Source organism: Pelecanus crispus, chromosome 10, assembly GCF_030463565.1.
Source record: "Pelecanus crispus isolate bPelCri1 chromosome 10, bPelCri1.pri, whole genome shotgun sequence".
Taxonomy (NCBI): domain Eukaryota; kingdom Metazoa; phylum Chordata; class Aves; order Pelecaniformes; family Pelecanidae; genus Pelecanus; species Pelecanus crispus.
This window is the reverse complement of record NC_134652.1, coordinates 25,558,728-25,570,524: the sequence shown is the minus strand read 5'-3', so window position 1 is coordinate 25,570,524 and position 11,797 is coordinate 25,558,728. Positions and strand designations below refer to the sequence as shown.

Below are 11,797 nucleotides of genomic sequence, written 5' to 3'. Positions count from 1 at the left end.
CTCTCCAGTCCTTCACATTCAACCATAAAAAAACAGAAAGATTTTTACATATTCCTAAGTTTATTTCTGTATGTTCATCTTCACAACTAAAAACTTCTGTCCAAGCTCTCATCACCTTGATTACCGCAACTTCTTTCCCCAGTTCTAATCTCATTCAAGTCCCATCCATCCAGAATGCTATCTTAGTCAACATTTCTAGCAAATAATCTGACAACGTGAATGCATGAATGCATTCTTCTTTGGTTCCTCCTTGTATTTAGGCTTTTACTCGTTCTGCACTCATTTACACTCACTTGAGGTAAACTCCTTGTAAACAGCTCCAAACCTCATTTTCCTTCCTCCTGAATTCTCCTTAAAACTTATACGCTCTGATTTCTCCTGAGAAACTTGATAATTAGGCTACTGTCAAGCACACCAATCAATACAATCCAACTCCTTCTCACACTACTTCCCATGACCATTTTTTTACATTCATATTGTAAGTTTCTGGGGGCAAAGACCATGGTCTCCTCTTCTTTCAGCTGTACATAAGCTCCAAACATGTTTCTACTTTACTCACTGAACTAAATACATGTAGTATTTACACTTCCTTCTCAACATTTTATGCAAATGCTGCCATGTTTTAGAGGACCATGTGACTCCTATCCTCATTGTACACAGAGGAGAACAGTGTGTGGGAAACCAAGATTTAAAGTAAGGACCATTTAAATTATGCTTCAAGCCACACCAGCAACATTACAGCCTGAATGAAGCAGACACAACATACAACTCCACTGTATTCTTTCCAATGTCATAGGCCAATATAGCTTCAATAAATGCATAGGGGTTATTTAGTGAGTTGTGCTGTTCAAACATGCCTATACACACTTCCATCAGGGTGTCTGTGCTGTACAATGATTTTCCACCACAGAGTGAACATGATTTCCAAAAGAGTCATCTATACCCACCCTGGTCTAGTAAAACCATTCTAGCTCCCACTAGGGTTTAGTACGCATGTTGCCAATAGATCTAGTAAAACCATGTCAGCGGCAACTATGGTTTAGTGAGTACGTTGCAGGTAGGCTTTCAGTCACAGTGTGGACAACCCCTGGCTGTACACACTGGACAGTGGCTGAGCCACCCACAGAATTTACTTCTTTATAGTGCAGCAGAAAGACAATCGAGGTGGTTATATATTGCTCTTTACCACCACCGTGGAGCAGACCACAGAACACCACCAACATCCTGGAAAGCACAGCCTGCCAGAAGACATGGCCGAGCTTAGGTAGCTGACACCTGGAAGAGTGAAGAGGGGAAGAAAAACACAAAACAAAAACAACAAAGAAAAAAATTTAAAATAGGAGGGTAGTGGAAGGGAACAGCTTATTAAACTCACGGCAAGTCATTTAGCATTTTACACCGGTGCCTTGGTTACCAGGCAGTACTAGTCTATCTAAAAATAGCTGCAAATGAAAGGCAGAAACCCAGAAGTGAGATGACAGCCTTATCAGTAGGCTAATGCTTTGCTAGTGCCATTTCTATGATAAGTCTACATAGCTGCATGACACCAGGGTGAATGGTGTGCAACATTCCCACATACAAAAACACTCCTGGAAGGAAGGTTTCAGTAGAAGAACAGACTACTGTAGATATCAATTACCCAGTGACTGTGAAGCTGTGGATAGATTATCAATATGAATAAAGTGAAGATTTGCATAGCCTGAGGTCAACTACTGACTAGCCAGACCGAATCCTGTCTGTCCTACTCCTTATGTTTCACAAAAGCGATCATGTTCTGGCTCCAGTCTGAAGATGCTGCCAAAACCCGGCTACCCTTTCAGGAATGCTGTTCCAGGGAGGAGGCACCTTCAGGCACAGCAAATACGCCTACTGACTACAACACTGGGAACAATCTGGGTCTCCTGTGAAATCTGTGCAACTGGATTGACCTTAGAGAGCAGTGGGGTTTGTATCCAAGCCCACTTCACACACAGTTTTTATCTCTAGGTAGCCTTCACCTGACTCAGCACAAGAAGTAGGCAGAAATCTACCAAAATGTTTAAATGCAAGCATGTGTCTAATTAATCTGATTAATCAAAGTTTCCTGTTCAGTAATACATCACAGAGCTATGTAAAATGAAAGCTGCAATGGCTCAAAGAAAAGCAGTTGGCTCCTTTCTATTTAGTCGGAAGATTTTAACTCATTTGCTGATCTAAGAAAGTGTTTTATCTTGACTTGGATATCTTTAAATCAACTTCCCTATCTAAAGGAAATTTTACAATACAGCAGCACAGTAAAACACCTTCTGTCACTGCCACCACAGGTAAGCCGTTACTGCATAAGGACTTGGGGCAAAAACAAACAAACAAAAAAAATCAGGCACGTGTTTAAGTATGTTATCAATTCTCTTCGCCAATTCTCTTGGCGATTTTAGAAACTTGAAGTTTCCAGAGAGCTTCAAGTGAGGCAGCTCGTCGAGTTGAGAGTCGAACACAACACTGGAAGCGTACAAATGAAATTTAGAGTTTTTCATGAAAAAGACAGCGTATCCCACAGTTACTCTCTCCCTCCTGCTGCAGTTGTAGAGAATAACCACTAGATGGAGCTGCACAGTCACAAATCTGATTTATGGCCGCTGGAAGAGTTTGCCGTCTCCTACAGTTCTGTTTGGCCTAAAACTGACACATTCCAGCGCTTCCTGATAACTCATCTTCCGAAAGATGGGATGAAATGCTTTCATTTACAAAAGCAAAATGTATACAGAGAAAGTGATGAGATACTGAACGGGGAAAAAAAAAATAAACAAGAAACCAACAACACTCACAGCTTTCAAAATCAAATAAATTTTAAAAGTGAACTGAAAGATACTTTATCTGCCAAGACAGATCAGATGTCTTGCTTTGTGCTGTAAGTCAGAAAGCAGAGCAGACTCCTTAGAGCTTGACATGATTAGCTGCTACAAAAGAAATACAAGAGCCCTGAGCTCAAGTCTTTATAAATAAGGTTTAGCACATGCTAAAAATGCAGTGATAGGCAAACCCGTTTCCCATAAATTCCCTGGTGATATACTTAATCCTGCACTTAAGATGTACTTAGAATCTTTTTCTGCTAACAGCATTGACACTAGACAGTTTTGCTAGCATAGGAACATAGTTGGAAAGTTATCATCCTTACCTACCTGCACACAATTCATCTGGCTTTCTAGCGATTAACTATGTGCCAGAAGGGAAGTTTTACCTGCTTTCGTCCTACATCTGTTGAGGCCAAGTTGCAATCCACTCCATGCCTGCGTATTCCTGGTCTGTGTGCAACACTGCTAATTTTGTCTCCTGTAGAGTGACAAAAGGATAGCTCTTCACATCTTGCTTGGGTTTTGCAATATCCAGTTATTGCCAACACTTCACAAAATGAAAACCAAACCCCCAGCCCATCTCCAAAAGGCACTGCACAGGGTCCTTTCAGCACCTATCTATGTAATGAAACAAAAGCACACAAAAGGCTTTTTAGTCTGTTTTCTAAGAAAAGAAGATGGCACAGTCACTGTTGTTTTATATATCAATTACCTTAGCGACAGATCAGGGCAGGGAGGAGATCCCTAAACAACCAGGCTGTCAAAAAGCGGCAAGGGCACTGCTGCACCTCGCCTGGAAGGTGCTGTGGAAGAGGGCTGAAAGAGCAGCAGAGGAAAGCGGGCCCAATCTCCTTTCTCATGGAGGATCTTCCTTGATCCCTTTCACCTGGAAACTTGCAGTTCTTTTGGGCACAGGACTCAAGTCCCACAATCTCATGTGCTTTTTGATAAGGAATCTGCTTGCCCCTCAGCTGCAAAAAACATCGTGCTAGGGAAGGAGAGCGCGCATTTCCAGGGCTATCTGGAGGCCCAAACCTCTCACGAGGGCATTTCTCTTAAGAGCTCCTCCGTCGGAGCCCATTACCACTTCACACAACATCTGGGTGTGTTTTAAAACAAAGACTGCAGTGAAGGAATGCCAGAACCAGCCTCTGAGGAGCTGGCGGCACAAACCCCAGGTGCTGCTTTTGTCACTTTACCCAACGCTACCGAGTATGTCACTAGAGAGGAAGGCGCGCATCTCCCGCGGGACGCCCATCCTCCCGCCAGCCCAGCCCCGCCCCGCCCAGCCCCGGGCGCCTCGTGGCGCGGGCGGTGTAAAAGCCACCAAAATCAACCAAAGCGCCGGCTCCAGAGGGCGCGCCGGGCCGGCAGCCGCGGACACCCGCGGACACCGGCGCACGGCAGCGCGGGGCTCCCCGGCAGGGGGCGGCGGCGCGGGGCCGCCCCTTGGCGCTCCGCTCCGCGCCGCGCCGCCACGTGCCGGCCGGCCCCGCCCCGCCCCGCCGCCCCGCGCCCACGTGTGACCGGCCCGGGCCGCGCCGCTGCCAGCCGCCGCGCCGCTCCCCTCCCGGCCCCGAGATGCCCCTTTTCAGCGTGCCCAAAGAAGTGGCCGTCGGGACGGCGATGCTGGGGGTCGCCTTTGCCACGGGGGTGCTGGCAGGTAAGCGGCGCCCCGCCGCACGCGCACGGCGGGGGCGAGGGCTGCGCCCTCCCCCTGCCCCACCGGGGCCGGGGCGGGCACCGCGGCGGCCGGGCAGGACCCCCGAGGGCGGGCGGGGCCGGGCGGCCGTCGGGGGAGCGCGGCCCTCGGCGGCGAGCGTGCCCCTGGGCGCTCGCTGAGCCGCGGCGGAACGCGCGCCGGTGCGGGGGGAGCCCAGGCCGCCCCGCCTGATCCCGCCACGGCGGCGCGGGGCCGGGGAGCCGGCGGGGTCGCGGCCAAGGTCCCAGCAAAGGCGAGGGCACGCTCCCAGCCCGGCCCCGCCTGCACTCATGTGGGCAGCCAGAAAACGCCGTGGGGCTGCCCTGGTGACAGCTTTCGCTTCTGGTAACGGGGTTTGGCCGCCATTCCCCGGGGTCAGAGCAAATGCGAGCCCACGATCGGGCTGGGGAAGGAGGCTGGCGCCGGGGTGGTAACGCAGCCGCTTGCTTACTTACCCTTCGATTTCAGGCAAGTTGCTGAAATAGTCTCTACCTCAGTGCGATCATCTGTAAAATAGAGCCATTAACAGAAAATAAAATAAAAACCTCGAAATAAACGTGTTCTTTAATAGCAAACAACTATCAGGAGATGTGGAACTGATTTTTTTTGTTGTTGTTGTTATTTCTTTAAAATATTTGCCCCGTTTGGTAAAAGAAGCATTGGGCATCAAAGCTGAGATCAGTTCTGCATTTAAGTAGAGAAGCAATAGTCCTTAAGCTTCAGCTTTCAGCACCCCCACTTTTTTTGCACACCGGTTTCACGCTAAACAAGCCATCGAGCAATGCCAGATTCCCCCTGGCTGGAGGGCAGGATGCTGGCATTAGGAGATTACAGGGCTTGAGAAGATGCATCAGCTGACGGCCCTAAAAAAACAGCAGCCTCTATCCATCTGCAAAACGAGGTCCTCAGACTAAGACAATAGCGTGCCTCATTCATGCTTCTCTCCTTACGCTTGCCCTTTGAGTTTTGATGTGGTTACTTGTTCTGTACGAGTATGGCAGCTTGTAACCTTCACAGTGGCCACTGAACAACACAGTACCCAAGCCTTTCCCTTTCAGCCTTTGCAGACTTGAGCTGGACATCTTAGAGGTTAAAAAGGAGGAAAAGAAAAAATTATAGTCCACTGAGCTATCAAGCTACATTGTATATTTTCACTAGATTTTTCAGAGCAAAGAACTCTTTATCCTTTAGTAATACTTAAGTGCTTCTTTATTTAAGCAGGCAATAACTGAAAAAGATAAAAGTTATTATTATTACTTTTTTTTTTTTTTTTTGTAGGTAAAAGATACCCTTTTTTAGTTTTTGGGACACCCAAATCATCCAAGAGTATTATTGGGAAAGGCAGTCCTCTCTGGCAATACATACTGGATCACTCTTTGCGGGAACACCCAATTCTAAAGAAGCTGCGACTGGTTAGTATTTTATCCCCAGCACAGGTTTTCTGCTCAGTGCCGTTACTGTTCTACTAGGACCTTTTGGTATTGCCCATGCCTCGCCCTGAACTGTTGGACTCTCTGTGATATTCCTTCCTTCATCTTATTTGCATACATACTAGAATTTGTTTTGAGCTCGTAATACCCAGACTCTTCAATGTTCAGGGCCACTGAAATGACTATTCAATAGTATTGGCGTATGTTTTAGATATGTCTTTTTATCCATGGCTCCCAAGCCCATATGTTTGGGCTGCACTTGATTTTCACTTGAACAGATGACTTCTGTCCATTTTAGCTGGCATATAAGGAAACTGTAGCTCAGAGAGGTGATCTCCTCCAGCAGGCCTCAGAACAGACCTCTTGACTCTGAGTCATTTCAAGTGAGACAAACTACTACTGTATAAAAGCAATTAAATGTTAAGTACTGGAGCTGGTTGCTTGGAGTGAGCCCTAGAGGAAGAAAGGAAATAGGAGGACTGTCCGTTCAGCTGCCATGGCACAGCCCTGCTTCTGCTGCCCCCCCCCACTCAGTGCCAGGGGCCTTCCCATGCTGGCATGGGTGCAGCTCCTCCAGCTCTGTGCTGGGTAGCCAGAACCACACAGAATCATAGAATCATTTAGGTTGGAAAACATGGTCTGACCTTGGCAACAGACTTTAACCTAGCAGTTGACAAAACCATCCTACATGTCTTGGAGGAATAAGGGCATAAGTACAAAGATTATAATATCAAAAAAAAAAAAAAAGGTGCATCTGTTTATGTAAATACACAGAAATAAAGGACTTTCACACTCAGGGTTCCTGTATGCTGCTTCATCAGTTACAACTATTGCTGAGTTTGCCACAGCCATGGTAACTTTGGGGCATATAACTGCTTTGAAGGATGAGCCACTGCTTATGACACACACCCCACCCTCCTTAGTTACTGTTAAAGTCAAACCAATTTCTGGCTCACAGATGGAGCACAAAGCCATCTAAAATGAGAAAGGTAGGAGTATCTGTTTCTTCTGGGGCTTCTCTGGGTTTTTTCCCTAGGATACTGTTTTGGAAGCTTTGGGGTTTAGTTGTTGTGATGTGGTATTTTCTTCCCCTTTCTAGCTCACTGCTGATCATCCCTGGAGTAAAATGATGGTGTCCTGTGACCAGGCTCAGCTTATGGCAAATTTGGTCAAACTTATTAAAGCCAAGAAAGTTATTGAAATAGGTAAGAGTGTCACTTTGTCCTCTTACTGGCAGAATAAAGCTCCTGGCTGTGCTCCAAATACAGCCATGTTTATATAAGATATCTAAACATAATAAGGCACTGCATACCTGTCTCGGCAAACAGGTGGGCAAACTACAGTGTGAAAAGTAGTGACTGATTTGCACTTCCTTGCCACTTTGTGCATTCAGTAATTCTGGCATCAGCATGGTTGTCTCGTCAACTCTCAGGGAATCTGAAAAAACAAGATGAACAGATCACTTGGGTCTCCAGCAGTTGCAGGACAGGGTGTGTTGTTTCCTTCCTGTATCAGTTTCATGCCAGAAGGAAAAGCTTTGCTGCACAGGCCCTGCATCCAATCCACTTTCCTTGATGCGCCTATGTTAGCAGGATATCCCAAAGCCAGACTGATGCTGAGCAGCCAGGTATGGGTTCTCACCATCGTCATTCTTGGCCTGGCTGTTATGATGCTCTGGTATTATGCTGCTGGTCCAGTCCCTTTGGCTCAGGATTTAGCTCCACTTTTAAATAAGGGTGTTCCTCAGAGATGCAGGACCAGACTCCGCACTGTGTGTCCAGGAGACTTGTGGGAAAAGCCACCATTAAGCTTTGCTAAAAGATCGATTTGAAAAAAAAAAAAAAAAAAAAAGTAAAAATTCATCCCAACCCACCATTACATTAAAATGGAGGGGAAACCCTTTTGTGTCCATTAACAAATTGCCATCCTTGACCCCTCTGGGATTTTTATTCCTGAAAGGAACCCTGTAGTTCACTATTTATCTTTTTTTTTTTTTTTTTTTTCACAATATGGTAAGTGTTGATGACTCTTATGATTTTCCTAGGTGTTTTCACAGGTTATAATACCTTGAATATGGCACTTGTCCTGCCAGATAATGGCAGAGTTATTGCCTGTGATATAAATGATGACTATGTCAAAATTGGAAAGCCACTGTGGAAGGAGGTAAGCAGGATCTCTTCTGTTACATGTTTGGGACAGCTGCATTTGCATATCAAGGGATTTTGGTATCTTAGACTTGCACATTGTTGTGGTTTCACCCAGCAGGCAGCTAAACATCCCACAGCCGTTTGCTCACTAGCCCTTTCCCCAGTGGGATGGGGGAGAGAATCAGAAAAGAAAAAAAAAAAAGTAAAATTTGTGGGTTAAGATAAGTATGGTTTAATAGGACAGAAAAGGAAGGGAAAATAATAATAATAATAATATACAAAATAAGTGGTGCACAACTCAGTTGCCTACCACCTGCCAACTGATGCCCAGCCAGTTCCTGAGCAGCATTACCCCTCCATCCAACTCCACCGGTTTATATACTGAGCATGACATCATATGGTATGGAATATCCCTTTGGCCAGTTTGGGTCAGCTGTCCTGGCCATGTCCCCTCCCAGCTTCTCACTGGCAGGGCATGAGAAGCTGAAAAGTCCTTGTCTAGTGTAAGCACTACTTAGCAACAACTAAAACATCAGTGTGCTATCAACATTATTCTCATACTAAGTCCAAAACACAGCACTATGCCAGCTACTAGAAGAAAGAAAAGAAAAAGAAAAAAAAAAATTTGACTCTACCCCAGCCGAAACCAGGACACACATTCACACACAAGCATTCATGTCATTAAAGGAGGCTGAGAGTGTTCAATTTGGAAAGACAAATAAGTGCTGTCTGGAACCTAGAAATAATAGGAAAAATACCTGAACACTAGTAACTCCCTGAGTGCAACCTACTAACAGGTTATTTCTTGACCACTTCCATAAACTCTTTGTTCTTTTTCATTCTAGGCAGGAGTAGAGCATAAAATTGACCTGCGGATTAAGCCAGCAATTCAAACACTTGGTAAGTAACCTAAAATGCCTTTTTTTCCCCCTTCCCTAGAAGTAGAATATGGATATAATATTGATGAAACCTAAGAACAAATATGCTTGTGGATGTGATCCCTTTGCTAACAGTGAGACAGCTTCTCTTATATTAAAAAAAAAAAAATCTGAAAACTTCACAACTTCAGCTGTGAAGTTCAGGAACTTCACAGTTTTCCTACACGCTAGCAGAGAGGAAGAAAATGCTCGTCCTGTGTAGTGGGGCTGTACGGGTCACTCACCTCTCCTGTCCATTGCCTTATTTAATCTATGAAGTCCTATTGTCAGCTGCTTCTGGGAAAGCTGATTAAAACAGATTAATTAGACAAAGCCCAATTTCTCTTACCCATTGTCCATTCTAAGCAAGTGTTTCTTTGTTATAGACAGGAAGAGTGTTCTGAAAGGGCTGAGGTACAGAAAAAATACAGAAGCCAATATAAAACTTAGGGTATAACAGTTGAATTGCATCCACAGGTGTTCAAATTTATCATGTGCCAAAAGCATGCAAGGCCATTAGAAAGGCAATGACTTTTCTCATTCAAGAAAAGAGAAGATGTGGGGCAGAGACAATATTAATAAATATTCTGAAAATGCAAGAAATTTGCTAGGAATGGAGGAGGCAGAAGAAGGTTCCAGCAAAGGTCTTTGTTGGAACCATAGATCCATCCATAACCTTGTATTATTTCCAAATTCATCCATCCTTTCTAAAGAGGCAAATAGCAGTCTGCTAGGATGCACTGTCCTTGAAGTCTGATGGACAGCTTTGTCTAGGGAATGCTTCAGACAAAAAGATCCTCTGTTGGCAGAGGATAAGGGCAGGTGAGAGGGGTGGCAGAGAACCTTAGGGTGGTAGCAGTCAGCCCCTCTGCAACTGGCCATTCGGAGTTCTTGGTCAAGAAGTCCATTTAAGAGAACTTAAAACTGAATTCCACTTGCCTTGGCCCAGAGAGGAACTACTTACAGCAATCTTTTGCTGTGATAAAGATCTCTGATATGGTTTGTTCATGACCTGTATCATGGCACTTGATCATCAATGAGAGATTAGCATTTAGGACCTGTTCATAAATGTGAGAAAAATCCTAATCCACTTAAGAAAACAGTTCTCCTCTGTCAGTTCAAACAATAGCTGAAGGTGTAGAGTGCGTCCAGTTTCAAACTACGTGACTTGTTTTTACTGCACCTTTCAGCAGTCCCAGCTGTATCCTGCAGGTTTAGAACTACTCCATGAACTTCCAAGTAGGCAGAACTCAGTAACTGTTTTATGGCATGCATCATGTCTAGATTGGTTTCTGTGGGATAAGCTTTGCTATTAATTAGCTGTACAAGAATAGGCTGCCTGGTCAAGGCACCAAAAACATTATTTAGTGAGAACTTTGACACAAATAGCCGACTTCCTCCTACACAGCATTAACCAGAGCGTAACAACTCACTTTGTTGCTCATCTAGATGAACTGTTGGCCAGTGGAGAAGCAGAAACCTTTGACTTTGCTTTCATTGATGCGGATAAAGAAAGTTGCAACGAGTACTATGAAAAATGTTTGCGCCTCATAAAGAAAGGGGGAATAATAGCTATTGATAATGTAAGTACTGCAGTTGTGGTGGTAGTAGCTCTGGGATTTACTGCTTTTGCCTCTGGGAAAGGAAAAAAAAAGTCACAGCAGGATTCTAGTAATGCGATTTCTGACCTGCAACTCTGTTGCCAATTGCAACACGTTTGTTCCATGTTATACAAAGGAGGCTTTTAAAATTCAACATAAATTCCTAAAGTAAGCTATATGGAACACTAATATAAGCAAGGAATAAAAGCCTACAGAAGTAAGAAGTGTTAAATTTATGTTAGTACATAAACAGCCTGTGAAACTTATCAAATTTTTTGTAATTCATTAGAGAGAATGCTCTGTATTATTCTGATAGTCTTGTGCATTTTCTACTATGTCTAGTACTTACACAAGATCAAAGGTAGCACTTGTAATCAGTAATTACTAAGTTATCAATTAATAACTTTTACTAGAAACAAAGAACTATGTGAAACTTCAGGCACCTTCAGGGTTATGGTGGCAAGTGAATAGGGGCTTTTAAAAATAACTATGTTTAATCACATCTCCTAATTTGCAGTAGAAGTACAATTAGCCAATTCTGTGGACTCCCAATCCCACTTGCTTATGAGAGCTCCATGTGAGACCACTAGAAATCTGAAATACAATAAATAATATCAATTTCCAGAAAATACGCAGGACCTGTTCCAAAGCTTCCTTTGTGGTCCAAGGAACATATTGGAACAAATGAGGTCCATGGCATTTCTTTTTTCAATAGGTCCTTTGGAGTGGAAGGGTGCTAAAACCAAGAAAGGATGACTTGGCAACCCAGAGCATCCATCACCTCAATGAGAAGCTTCTCAGAGATGCACGAGTCAATATCAGCATGCTCCCAATGGGGGATGGAGTCACATTAGCATTCAAGTTGTAACTGGAGGAAGCCCAGCAGATGGGAAACAACAAGCAGCACCAAATCATCAGGAAAAATGCAGGCAGAGCAGTATCAAAAATGGTTATTTAACCTATACGTTCACTGGATAGCATAGCCTGGGAAAGTAGACTTTAGAAGCAGCAGAGCAGCTAAGTTGGGAAGAGAGACTTATTTTGAGATCTACTACAGTTTCTTATTTTAATTGTAATAAAGCAAGTAAGCTTACTTGAAGTCGTCCTTGTAAGACAGTGGTTGGAAAAAAATCTCCCTCTGTAGAATGACTGAGTTCCAAGCAAGTCAA

General features: G+C 44.3%; 1 protein-coding gene across 1 annotated transcript; it reads left to right on the top strand.

Moving 5' to 3' along the window:
- Nucleotides 1-4,412: 4,412 nt before the first annotated feature.
- Nucleotides 4,413-11,538, top strand: COMTD1 (catechol-O-methyltransferase domain containing 1). Its single transcript, XM_075717881.1, has 7 exons — nt 4,413-4,494; nt 5,812-5,945; nt 7,063-7,168; nt 8,008-8,126; nt 8,956-9,010; nt 10,477-10,610; nt 11,344-11,538. The coding sequence occupies exons 1-7, from the start codon at nt 4,413-4,415 to the stop codon at nt 11,494-11,496; spliced, it is 783 nt and encodes a 260-aa protein (XP_075573996.1). The 3' UTR covers nt 11,497-11,538.
- The last annotated feature ends 259 nt before the right edge of the window (nt 11,539-11,797 follow it).